Source organism: Podarcis cretensis, assembly GCF_951804945.1.
Source record: "Podarcis cretensis genome assembly, chromosome: 16".
Classification (NCBI taxonomy): Eukaryota; Metazoa; Chordata; class Lepidosauria; order Squamata; family Lacertidae; genus Podarcis; species Podarcis cretensis.
In genome coordinates, this window is record NC_137186.1 from 8697945 (window position 1) to 8711607 (window position 13663).

The 13663-nt window shown below is 49.9% G+C and overlaps 1 protein-coding gene across 2 annotated transcripts in view; it reads right to left on the reverse strand.

Moving 5' to 3' along the window:
* Positions 1 to 3680: 3680 nt before the first annotated feature.
* Positions 3681 to 13663, reverse strand: part of INTS3 (integrator complex subunit 3) — a 94503-nt gene continuing 84520 nt past the window's right edge. For both annotated transcript variants that reach the window (XM_079957958.1, XM_079957957.1), the window contains exons 27-30: positions 10767 to 10867; positions 8842 to 8914; positions 5979 to 6135; positions 3681 to 4903 (exon numbers count right to left, since the gene is read on the reverse strand). In XM_079957958.1, the coding sequence (XP_079814084.1) occupies positions 4826 to 4903; positions 5979 to 6135; positions 8842 to 8914; positions 10767 to 10867 (409 nt within the window). In that variant the 3' untranslated portion in view covers positions 3681 to 4825. The remainder of the gene's footprint in view (positions 4904 to 5978; positions 6136 to 8841; positions 8915 to 10766; positions 10868 to 13663) is intronic.

Consider the following 13663-nt stretch of genomic DNA (forward strand, 5'->3'; position numbering starts at 1 on the left):
GTAGACTCGTAATCTGGTGAACCGGGTTCACTTCCCCGCTCCTCCACATGCAGCTGCTGGGTGACCTTGGGCCAGTCACACTTCTCTGAAGTCTCTCAGCCCCACTCACCTCACAGAGTGTTTTTGTGGGGGAGGAAGGGAAAGGAGAATGTTAGCTGCTTTGAGACTCCTTCGGGTAGTGATAAAGCAGGATATCAAATCCAAACTCTTCTCTTCTTCTCCCGAACCGCAGCCCGTCCCCACGCACTTCTCATCTCTACGGTTTGCAAAAGTCAGAATAAACCAGCTCTCTCCCCATAAAGAGAGAAAAAAAAGAAATGAGCTTTTCTTGCCCCTACCTGAAGATGCTGGGGATTAAACTTAGGCCTATTTGTGTAGAAAGTACATGTTCTGCCACTGGGTCTCATTTGGCCTGTGCCCTAGAAAGAAAATTGAGATTCTAGCCCTCGGGGTTGACTTAAAACAGGAAGAAAAGGAGCTTCCTGATAGAGTACATTAACTGCAAACAACTCTCCAGAGTTTTAGACAGGTAACCTGTCTCACGGCCTACCTGCAGATGCCAGGAATTGAACGCGAGGCCTTCTGCATGCAAAGCAGGGGTTCAAGACCCTTCCCTTGAAAAAGAATGTAAGGTTCTAGTCCTCATGTTGTTCTGAATAATGGGCAATTGGTCTTCGGGGTTCCAGGCAGGGGTCACTTCCTAGCCCTATCTGCAGCTTGAACCTGGAACCTTCTGCCTCTGAGTTTTGGCCCATTCCTAAAGATACAACGAGGCCCTCGCATTTCTGGATAAAGGGCCGATTTAAAAAGGAATAGAGGAATCTGCCTTATACCAAACCAGGCGCTTAGTCTAGCTTAGCTCAGTGTTGTCTACGAAATGGCACCGTCTCCATGTTTTCAGGCCGAAGTCTCTCCCAGTCCTACCCGGAGATGTCGGAAATCGAACCCAGGACCTTCTGCATGCAAAGGAGATGCTCGGCGGCACTTCCCCACTGACCTGCCAGCAGCGCGAAGAAAACAACCAGCCCTAACCTTTCCCCTACTTAAAGGCAGGTTGGGGAAGTTTTTTTGGTTCCCCGCCGCCTCTGGGCAAAGCTTCCTCCATCACTATGAGTTGCAGATGTTTTGAGGAATGGATAGCAGGAACCGCAACAGAAATGCCCACATTTCCGCCCTTCCCCTGCCGCCTCCTTAGGTGTTTCCAGCAGGGAGACATTCCTTGAACGTTTGGTACAAATGACTTGCTTGGCGCAAGCCAGAACTCGCTGGGAAACTGGAAAGCTGCGGAAAGTGTGAAGCTTTCCCCCCTTGGCCATAAAGCTGGAACTTAGAGCAAAAGATACAAGAAGAATCTTCTAGGTTCTGCGAGATCACATTCACCCGGTGCTATACCAGCTGCACTGGCTCCTGGTGGGGTACAGGATCAGGTTTAAGGTGCTGGTTTTAACCTTTAAAGCCGTATGCAGCTTAGGACCCTCGTACCTACGGGACCGCCTCTCCTGGTATGTCCCACAGAGAAACTTACGGTCGTCAAATAAAAACATCTTGAAGGTCCCAGGCCACAGAGAGGTTAGGCTGGCCTCAACTAGAGCCAGGGCTTTTTCGGCTGTGGCCCCGATCTGGTGGAACGCTCTGTCACAAGAGACTAGGGCCCTGTGGGACTTGACATCTTTCCGCAGGGCCTGCAAGACAGAGCTGTTCCGCCAGGCCTTTGGCCAGGGCACAGCCTGACCCCCTCCTTTGGCAATCCTCACAGAACTCTAGCCTAATGGTTGCCATCATTTTGAGTTGAATTAATTTTATAATGAAATGATTTTAGAATGTTGTACTATTTTATTGTTGTTAGCCGCCCTGAGCCCGGCTTCGGCTGGGGAGGGCGGGATATAAATAAAATTTATTATTATTATTATTATTATTATTATTATTACTATTATTAGGTGCTGCAGCCGATTTAAGAACACAGGTTGAGCCAGGCTGGCCAAAGAGGCCAGCATCCTGCTCCTAAGGACCTAGGAATGTAGATAGACTGCCCCTGGAGCTGGAGGTTCTATAAGAGCATCGGAAGAGCCCAGCTACAGGATCAGGTCAATGGCCTGCCTAGCCCAGCATTCTGCTCTCTCACAGTGGCCAAATGCTGCTAAGGACCTAGGAATCTTAGATAGACTATCTCTGGAGCTGGAGGTTCCATAAGGAACACATCAGGAAAAGCTTTCTGATCGTAACAGCTGTCCAACACCAGAATGGACTCCCTTGGGAGATTGTGAACTCTTTTCCCCTTGGAGGTTTTCAAGGCCATCCATCATGGATACTTGAGATGAGATTCCTGCATGGCAGGGGGTTGGACTAGATGAGCTTTGGGGTTGCTTCCAATTCTACGATTCTGTGTTTCTAAGAACATCAGAAGAGCCCAACTGCTGGATCAGAGCTCAGCACCCTTCTCCCGCAAGTGGTCAAACGGATACGCCAATCGGAAGCCCATTATCGGGACCCAGGCACAAGAGCGATGCTCCACCCGCTTGCGAGTCCCAGCAACTGATATTCGGAGGCATATCACTGCTTCCAACGGCAGAGCTGGAACGCAGCCGTTGTGGCTGGGAGCCGAGAAGCGATGTGGTAGGCGGGCAAGCTCCCTGCCTTATTTACGACTCGGGCCTTGAATCCGAGCCAGCTCCGAAGAAACCGCTCTGGGCCAAAACCTCAGGAATGTAAGGCGATACAAACCCGAGAGCTCGTCGGAGGGTGTGCAAAGCGGACAAGAAGTTCTGTCGCTCCAGCATTTTCCCACATGGCACGTAGTAGGTGGGAAGTTTAATCCCATGGAGGTTTGATCCCATGCATCTCCAAGGCTGGGGGTGTGGTGGGAAGCAGGTCTAAAAACCCCAGAGAGCCACTGCCAGCCTGTGCAGACAGTAATGGGCTAGATTGGCCAATGGCCTGACTTGCCCAACTTCCCATGCCCCGATTTAAATCAGAACCATGAGGACTGGGTCCTTGTTTTGTTTTTAAGGGGAAGGTACAGAGCAAAGAAGGGACGCGGGTGGTGCTGTGGGTTAAACCACAGAGCCTAGGACTTGCCGATCAGAAGGTCGGCGGTTTGAATCCCCGCGACGGGGTGAGCTCCCGTTGCTCGGTCCCAGCTCCTGCCAACCTAGCAGTTCGAAAGCACCTCAAAGTGCAAGTAGATAAATAGGTACTGCTCCGGCGGGAAGGTAAAAGCGTTTCCGTGCACTGCTCTGGTTTGCTAGAAGCGGCTTAGTCATGCTGGCCACATGACCCGGAAGCTGTACACCGGCTCCCTCAGCCAATAAAGCGAGATGAGCGCTGCAACCCCAGAGTCGGACACGAATGGACCTAATGGTCAGGGGTCCCTTTACCTTTACCTTTACCTTTACCTTTACCTTTACCTTTACCTTTACCTTTACAGAGCAAAGAGGTAGAGTTGAGCTGGGTTCAATCCACTTCTGGTGGGAGAAACTTTTGCCTGAAACCTTGGGCGACCCCCTACCAGTCAGACACCTTCCGGACGGCCAAATAACCCCCCCCCTTCCGTGACGATTGGATGTGGGGAAAGGCACCCAGCTCTGGAAACAGTAAAAGGACTTAAGATAGCCCCTGCCCAAAGACCGCAACCCCCCACCCCTGCAGGGCAGCACACAAACACGAGTCAAAAACAGGTGAACTTGTACAAAAAACATGTTGACAGTTTTTATTGTCTCTTTTAAAAACCACTTAAAAATGATAATCTCTCAGTGGGTAGGCGGGGAATTAAAAATATAACTACCATCTCATCTCGCTCGCCTGTCGCTGAGTCGGTTGCTCCCACCACTACCACCACTGCCTCTCCTTCCCGCCCCCCCAACCCTGTGAGAGGGGGTTCTCAGGAAGGAGGGGGGCCGCTTCTCAAAAAGCTGGCCGGGAGGATGTGGGGCAGGGCCGGGGGGGGGGCCTTCCTTCATGCCGACAGCCTAGCAGTCATTTCTTCGTATGGCTGGGGGGGGGGTTTGTCGTTTTGAGGCAGGAACGGGGCAGCGAGGCTTCTCTGGCCGTCGTACGCGGAAGGGCAGGGAGGCCGCAGAAAGGAAAGCCTCCTTGCCCCCCCAACCTCCCCGGGAAGTGGGGTGGGGGGAGTGTTTGAGGCTTTGGGGTGGTTAACCGGAATGTTCTCTGTGTGGAGAAAATGGCCTTTCTTTTTCTCTCTCTCTCTCTGGAGGTGGAAGGGCACACACACAACAAGCTTGGGGTTGGGTGGGGAGGAAGGGCCCCTGGCGCTTTGGGGGGGGGGAACGATGCCAGGAAAAGCCTGGCCCAGCTCCGAGATAACCCCCCTCACCCCTCTTCACATTTCCAGCCCCCCAAGCCCTGCCCCACTCCCGGTTCTCCCCGCCGGAAGCAGCATTGACGGGAGTAACGCCGGTTCACACCATTTATTTACATTTCGGAGAGAAGAGGGGACCCTTCTCTCTGGCGCCGCTGCCCACGGAATGAAGTGGCCCCCGCACCGCCAAGGACAGGCCTGAGGAAAACCACCCGCGTCGTCCCTTCCGCCCGCGGCCACCGTACAAAAGGCGGACAGGCGAGGATGGGTGGTGACGCCGGGGGGCAGAGAGTGTCTCGCAGGCACGGGGAGCGGGGCAGAGGCTGTAACGGTGCCAAGGTGGGGGGGAGGGGGCGCCCAGGCGTCCCAAGTCCCGCCGGCGCCCCTCTTTAGAGAGCATTGTCCTCGCTGCCGATGGTGACTCCGGCCGGCCGCTCCAGATCCGCTCTCTGCCGCTGCCTGCGGTCACCCTGGGAGCCGCTAGCGACAAAGCGGTCTTGCCCGCCCCCCTCAGTCACTGTCCGAGCCAACCGCTGAGGAGCCTTTCCTCTTCCGCTTGGTGGGTTTGGGTTTTGTGTCTTCCTCCTCCTAAGAGCAAAGAAAGCCGTGTTTCAATGATATGTAAGTGGTATCTTAAACACCAAACAATCTGACTAAGGTGCACAAGTAATTGTTGGAAGCGTAAACATATTGCATTTATAAATTTTAAATTTATTGTTGTACATTGTTTTAAATGTTTGCTTTCCTTCTGGGATTGTACCCCCAAGTGTGTTTTATCAGTTGGTCTCCAACCGTAATAAATTATCTATATCTATCTATCTATCTATCTATCTATCTATCTATCTATCTATCTAACTACCAAAGGTCTGTTTTTTTCTCTTTCCCCCAAATATGGTGGACATGCAGAAATGAGAGATAAAAGAGGCAAGCTGTTCATGGAAGAGTGGAGACCCTTTTCGGAATATTTGAAGAACTGTTACGAGTCAAATGAAAACGCGGCCAGGGTTCGAATTATGAGCAGGGGAACGAAAACAAGGAAAAGTGAGATAGAGGATAACTGTATTGAAGTATGTCATATAAAGCAGTAGGAACAAGCTAGGAATAAAAACATCATGGAAATAAGGGTGGGAAGCCAAAATTTGAGAGAAAGCAGAGATTGAAATGTAAGTAAATTTGTAAAACTTGTGAAAATCAATAAATATGAAAGAGAGAGAAGAAAGAAAGAAAGAAAGAAAGTTTTGTTTCAGGGGGGTGGGAGAAAGAAACTCTTTTCAGCCCGAGTCTCACATTCCCTCGGAGGCAAACAGCCTTTCCACTGCTTTAATACAATTATTCTGGATCTGCATTCCAGCCACGGAACAGTCAAGGGGCTTCTATACATACAGACTGCTTTCTCCATGCAATAACTGGCATGATCACAGGCCAAGGGCACATTCCAGCCGGGCATGAGCGCTCGGGGATGGTGACGGGAAAGTCCCAAGGGCCGGAACAGAGAGGTTGGGGGCCGCATTTGGGGACTGGAGGTTCCCCACTGCTGCTATGTTTGTTTATGAAAAGCATTTGCACACCACAATATATACACCGCCGCATCAGGGCACCATGCAGCAACAAAACATCCCGTGTACCCACGTAACCCAGCCCCTGCCGCAAAGGCTCCGCTCACCGAGGCGCTGCTGGAGGCAGACTCCTCCTCGTTGTTGGCGGGCTGTGCCGCGTTCTTCCGGCTGCGGGGGCTGGAGACGGTGGCTTTCCGGCGGCTCTTTGGAGGCTTGCTGGAGGAGTCCTCGTACTCTTCGGCCAGGGAGAAGAGGTCGCTGAACCTGGGGAGGGGAGATGGCACAGGGTGGGTCCACGGGCTGTGCAAGAAGCTCTGCACCCAAGAGCATTTTCAGGTTTGGGGGTGGCGGCAGGTCAGGGAATGCTGGGGTCTCCCTTGACCTCAACCCGGAAGCTGCGGCGAGAACGCCGCAGGAGGATGCGAGGCCTTCAGCACCTCAGCTCAGAGATCCACACCGGTTGTCAATTTGCTGTTCGTATACAGTCATATGGGACGCAGGTGGCGCTGTGGGTTAAAGCCTCAGCGCCTAGGACTTGCCGATCGAAAGGTCGGCGGTTCGAATCCCTGCGGCGGGGTGCGCTCCCGCTGCTCGGTCCCAGCGCCTGCCAACCTAGCAGTTCGAAAGCACCTCCGGGTGCAAGTAGATAAATAGGGACCGCTTACCAGTGGGAAGGTAAACGGCGTTTCCGTGTGCGGCTCTGGCTTGCCAGAGCAGCGATGTCACGCTGGCCACGTGACCCGGAAGTGTCTCCGGACAGCGCTGGCCCCTGGCCTCTTAAGTGAGATGGGCGCACAACCCCAGAGTCTGTCAAGACTGGCCCGTACGGGCAGGGGTACCTTTACCTTTACCTTTATACAGTCATATACATATACAGTATACAGAGGGACGCGGGTGGCACTGTGGGTTAAACCCACAGAGCCTAGGACTTGTCAATCAGAAGGTCGGCAGTTCGAATCCCCGCAACGCGGTGAGCTCCCATTGCTCGGTCCCTGCTCCTGCCAGCCTAGCAGTTCAAAAGCATGTCAAAGTGCAAGTAGATAAATAGGTACCACTCTGGCGGGAAGGTAAACGGTGTTTCCGTGCACTGCTCTGGTTCGCCAGAAGCGGCTTATTCCTGCTGGCCACATGACTCGGAAGCTGTGCGCTGGCTCCCTCGGCCAGTAAAGCGAGATGAGCACCGCAACCCCAGAGTCGGTCACGACTGGACCTAATGGTCAGGGGTCCCTTTACCTTTACCTTATACTGTCATACCTCTTGTTACGTTTGCTTCAGGTTAAATCTTTTCAGGTTGAGTCCTGCAGCAACCCAGAAGTAACGGAACAGGTTACTTCTGGGTTTCACCACTCGCACATGCGCAGATGCTCAAAATGACGTCACGCGCATGCGCAGAAGCAGCGAATCGCGACCCGCGCAGACGCAGGTTGCGTTCTGCTCAGGTTGCAAACGGGGCTCTGGAACGGATCCCGTTCGCAACCAGAGGTACCACTGTATTTGCTTAACAATTTGGGGGCTGTCTATGTGGAAGGCAGCCTTTAAGCCAACTTGACTACAGAACTGGCACCATCCCAGGTGCCACATAATCCTCATTCCACATTGGTAAACCATCAATCCTTTAGCAAGGCGGCACCTACACTTTGGAACTCTCTGCCGATTGACTGGTGCTGCCTTTTGCTTTTCTGCACTTGCTAAAAACATATTTTATTTTATTTTTATAAATATTTATTAGAGTTTCCAAATTGTTACAATAAACAAAAAGAAAAACAAAAATACACAAAAAGTGACAAAAATACAAAAATACAAAGTTAAAAGAAAAACAAAAACAGTTAACACATATATAATTTCCATTTCTTATTTCCATTAACTTGTTTCCCAGACCTCCTCTCACCTTCCCCTTTTGTATTCCAGTTCAATCTTAACTCAGTAAATCCTTATTATAACTTGTCATAACTTATTATAACTTATTACTCAACCTTTACATTACAGCTGGTAACCACTTAATTTCTGTCCAACCGCTAAATACATATTTTTTGTACAGGCAAGTCTGTCCCGACGGGCAGAACGTTGACCCGTGTTTTAATCTGGTTTTTAAGCCTATCGTTGGTTTTAATTAGTATTTCTTTGAACATCTTAAATTTCTGCTTTTGCTACTAATTTCGTTGTGTCGTTCTTTGGGGAAACTGCTTTGAGGTTGTTGGTTTTTTAAAAAACAACAACAAAGAAGCGGTAAATAGATTTTACAAAATAAAAATACATAAGTGAAAGATTAAGGTAAAGGTAAAGGGACCCCTGACCATTAGGTCCAGTCGTGGCTGACTCTGGGGTTGCAGCGCTCATCTCGCTTTATTGGTCGAGGGAGCAGGCGTACAGCTTCCGGGTCATGTGGCCAACATGGCTAAGCCGCTTCTGGTGAACCAGAGCAGTGCACGGAAACACCATTTACCTTCCCGCTGGAGTGGTACCTATTTATCTACTTGCACTTTGACGTGCTTTCGAACTGCTAGGTTGGCAGGAGCAGGGACCGAGAAACGGGAGCTCACCCCGTTGCAGGGATTCGAACCACCGACCTTATGATCGGCAAGTCCTAGGCTCTGTGGTTTAACCCACAGCGCCACCCGCGTCCCTGTAAGTGAAAGATTACTTGCTCCTTTTTCTGGCTTGCTTGCTTGAAGAGTGAAACAGCAGCAGCAGCAGCAGCAGGGCTCAGGGATTGTGGAACGATGCCACCCCACATGCTGCCCCTGCTTTTGGGGGAGAGAAGCAAGTTCTACACCCTTCCCTTCCTGTCCTACAAGCAAACCTCGGCTCGGCTCAGTCTGCAGGGCGAAACTTTCTTCTCCATCTCTCTCCTGCTCACTTGCTCTCCTTTGGAAAGGAGGGCACCCTCTTTTTCCTGAGCCCCATACAGTACCAAGGAAAGCCTTCGCCCACCCCTCCCACAAATGCAAACCACAAGAGACGGGCACTCACTTCATCTTGTGGGCTTCGTCGCAGCTGGCCTGGACGTGCTGGAGGGCCTGCAGGATCGGGGTTTGGCTGAAAACTGCCAGGAATAGGAAGGAAAGAGCAGCAGGAAGTCAGTGAAATGAAATTTTAAGAAAACATGGCGGCGCCACATCCTTGGCACATGCACATCAGAGAGGACTGCAGGATGAACGGCATAGATGGGGTCGGGGTCGGGGGGGGTTTAACACCAAGTCACTTTCATGCGTAAGAACCCAGGCAATCTGCCCTCTGCCAAGTCAGGACTCCTGGTCCGGAATTCTTGTCTACACTTAAGGGGCAGCGGCTCTGCGAGGTTTCAGATGGGAAGACTCTCCCAGCCCTAACTGGAAATGCCATCAGGAACAGAAACTCTCTTTCTTTTTAGCTATTTTCCCTTCTTTTTTATTTAATAATAATAATAATCATCATCATTTTTTATTTATATCCCGCCCTCCCCAGCTGAAGCCGGGCTCAGAGTGGCTAACAACAATAAAAGTAACGCAACATTCTAAAATCAATTCATTCTATATATCATATTCATATATATCATATTCATATGATATAAATGTGATAAAGGGTTCCCCCTCCCCCAATTATTTCTTCTCTGTTCTTTCTTTCTCTTTTTAATACAATTGTGTTTGGTAAGGATAATGAGTATTCTACATTTTTCTTTTTTCTTCTTTTTTGATTTACTGCTTTTTATAAATGTGTTTGGATTTTAGTGCTCCATGTGTTAAAAACCTTCAATGAAATTCTTTTTCTAAAAAATAATGTTTGATTTAAAAAAAACACAGCTTATTCTGGGAATTATGAGAACTACCTAAACTGTATAGAATCTTATTCATGTATGGCAGAAGTGCCAGCAAAGGAAGAATAGATACAAAAACTTATGGAATATGCAGAAATGGCAAAACTTACCAGAAGAATAAGAAATCAAGATAATAAACTTTTTTTATTATAAAAGAATGGAAATGGGTTATGGAATATTTACAGATACAATTGTAAACAGGTATGAACATTGGTAGGATTACTGTAGTAACCTGCAGTTTAATAAGAGTATATATTTAAAGTAGATGAATAAATGAGCAAATTAAGTTAATTTGGATATACAGAAGATATATAGATAGATAGATATTAAAGATTTCTTGGTTTACAAAAGTATGTGCAATGTCTCTTTTTTCAAGTTACATTTTCTACAGATCCGTTTCATTTGTTGAGACATTAGTGTTACCTTAGAAAGAAAAGGGGGAAAGAGGTGGGGGGCATGGTGGGCGGAGTCGGGGTCAGGTGGCAATGTTTCTATTCTACTTAATGCATGTGATATGCAGAAGATATTAAAAATAAATTTAAGGAACTGTAGAAAGAGAGGGAAGGAAGTCAAGTTTTGAAATGTTAAAATGATTGCAAAATTAATGAAATGTATAAACCTGAAAAGCATATATATATATATATATATATATATATATATATATATATGGAATCAAACCTGGGACTTTCTGCCTGCACTCAGCTACGGTCCTGCACTTACAATTCAGACAAGAGTCTAGTCCTCATGATCTTAAATAAGAGTGCTGGTTTAAACAGGAAGCTGGCTTATACGGAGTCAGGCGTTTGGTCCACCTAGCTGAGCGCTGTCTACATCAGGCATAGGCAAACTCAGCCCTCCAGATGTTTTGGGACTACAACTCTCATCATCCCTAGCTAACAGGACCAGTGGTCAGGGATGATGGGAACTGTAGTCCCAAAACAACTGGAGGGCCGAGTTTGTCTACATCGACTGGCATCAGCTCTCTGTGGGAGAGTCTTTATAAACCCTTCCTGCAGATGCCACTGGGGACTTTCTGCCGGCAGAGCAGGGCTCTGGCACTGAGCTTTAAGGCCTCATCCCCAAAGGGAAAAGATGCACTTACAGTTCTGTTTGGTGTTGGTGAGGTTCAGGCGCAGGTTATCTAGGTGCTCCAGGATCTGTTCCAAGGTGAGCTGGGCGAGTTTGCTGCTGGAACTGCGCAAGCTGGAAGCAAAGAGCCAGAGAAAGGAAGGGGGGAAAGAGAGAGGACGCAGGCAGGGTCATTAGAAACGGGCTTCTAACGTTTTGCATGGAAAACAACGGCAAAGACTCAGAACCCTGGGAGCGTCTGCTTGCTTTCCCCTCCTACAACTTACAACGAACGCACCAAGTATCTAGCCCTCATGAAGGCATGAGTTAAGAACGCAAGAAGCGCTTTGATGGCCCATCTAGTCCAGCCGCCTGTTCCCACAGCGGACACAGAGGGGCTGCAATGGAAGCATGCGAGCGGGGCCTGAGAGCAGCACCACCAGCAGCAGCGCTCTCCTCACTTTCAATTCTTAAAGGTAAAAGGACCCCTGACCATTAGGTCCAGTCGTGGCCGACTCTGGGGTTGCGACGCTCATCTCGCTTTACTGGCCAAGGGAGCCGGCGTACAGCTTCCGGGTCATGTGGCCAGCATGGCTAAGCCGCTTCTGGCGAACCAGAGCAGCGCACAGAAACACAGCTTACCTTCCCACCGGAGTGGTACCTATTTATCTGCTTGCACTTTGACGTGCTTTCGAACTGCTAGGTTGGCAGGAGCAGGGACCGAGCAACGGGAGCTCACCCTGTCAGGGGGATTCGAACCGCCGACCTTCTGATCAGCAAGCCCTAGGCTCTGTGGTTTAACCCACAGCGCCACCTGCGTCCCTCCGATTCAATTCTTAGGAGCTAGGGGGAAAACTGGGCAGGAACAGTAGCCGTCCTCCAAGTATTTGCTTTCCAACTTGTCTGTGGTTTTCCCACTTGCTTATTTTGGCTTCTTATGTTTGGGGGAAGGGACGCTGTCCGTTTTTAAAATAAGCTTCGGTCCGGTTGCTTAGTGTTGATGCTCAGATGCTGGAGAAGGAACTCCACTAGATGTCGTCCTTGCTCTGTGAATGTTAAGAAGGATATCCTTGTTCTCTGAATGAATGGCTACATGCCGTGTGTGTGTGTGTGTGTGTCCCCTGCTTTGGGAAATGTCTTGCCACGAACCCAGTAAGCTGCCTGGTACCATGCAAAGGCGATGTTCTAGCTCTGAGCGGTGGAGGAAAAGGTTTTCCTCCCTCCTAACACTAAGGTCCGTATAGTTAAAGCTATGGTTTTCCCAGTAGTGATGTGTGGAAGTGAGAGCTGGACCATAAAGAAGGCTGATCACCGAAGAATTGAGGCTTTTGAATTATGGTGCTGGAGGAGACTCTTGAGAGTCCCATGGACTGCAAGAAGATCAAACCTCTCCATTCTGAAGGAAATCAGCCCTGAGTGCTCACTGGAAGGACAGATCCTGAAGCTGAGGCTCCAAGACTTTGGCCACCTCTTGAGAAGAGAAGACTCCCTGGAAAAGACCTTGATGTTGGGAAAGATTGAGGGCAGAAGGAGAAGGGGACGACAGAGGATGAGATTGTTGGATTGTGTTCTCGAAGCTACCAGCATGAGTTTGACCAAACTGCGGGAGGCAGTGGAAGACAGGAGTGCCTGGCGTGTTCTGGTCCATGGGGGCACGAAGAGTCGGACACGACTAAACGACTAAACAACAACAACACTAGGAGAGAGAATCTGATGAAGCTGGACGTGGAAGGCTCAGGTGAAAAGACTTCTTCACGGGGCGTGCAAACTGCAGAACTTGCTCCTATGGGAAAGGAGCAACCAGCTGGGATGGCTTTGAAAGAGGACTTGGTGGGGGCAGCGATCAAGGGCAGCTACCAGCTCAAGGCTGCACCTGCGGTTCTCCTCCCACTCTTCTTATACTCACAACCCCGTGCGGCAAGGCTAGGCTGAGAGGCAGCGAGTGACCCCAGGGTCACAAACACTGAAATTCATGGCTGAGCAGGGATTCGAACCCGGGCCTCTCCCAGGTCCTAGTCTGGCACTTAAGCACTGCACCACCACAGGCTCCTTTGGCATCTGTCATAGGGACGCAACCTGTAGCCAGGCTCTGAGCAGGCAGAGTGAGATCAGAGTCCTCTTTTGTATGAGCAAAAAGAAAGAGCCCTCCTTTTCCAGACATTACATGGGAGCACAGACACGAGTTCCAAAGCGTTGCTCCTATGATGCAGAGGGAGATGGTGGAGGTGAGGGATAGCTCTAGGTTCCCAGAAGGGGGGGGACATGACCCCCCTCCCGCCCTTGAGCCAAGCAGAGAGCATCAGATCTGCCTTGCCCCCTCCACAAGGCAGGTGAAATCGACTCCAGGTAGCCCAGAGAGGCCGAAGCCCTCCTCTCTGCATCCTTCCAAACCTCCCCAACATGCAAAAACTTCCACTTGGCTCTAATTGGGCTTGGGTTCCTGGCACAGGACCTGTCAGTCACCGCTGGGCTTGCCCCCCCCCCCCACAGGGAAATCTCCCAGATAAATTGCCCTGGGTTTGCAATGCAGATGCGAAGGCGGCTCAAGGAAGTGGGTCCAATTAGGAGAAGCAAAGCGAGCGGCTCTCTGCTCTCTCGGGATAAGACGATGAAAAAAGAAACACGATAGGAGGTGTGATTTTTGTCCTTTTGGAAGGGGTGGCAACAGAGGAAGATGGTGGCCGCCTTTAGGTGCCTCACCCACGCCCCACATGCTCTCTTTGCTTGTGCAGATTGAGGTTTACAGCTTTCAGTATTTTTTTAAAAAGAGAAACGGGACAAGGTTCTAGTCCTTATGACAGTGACATCAGACGATTGGGCCCAATATACTTTTCTTGATCCACTCAACAACAAACGTTCGCTGGGTGGTTCTTGATTCGGTTGCCCTCTCTCAGGCTAACTCAGTTTGCAGGCCCATTGTGAGGATAAAAC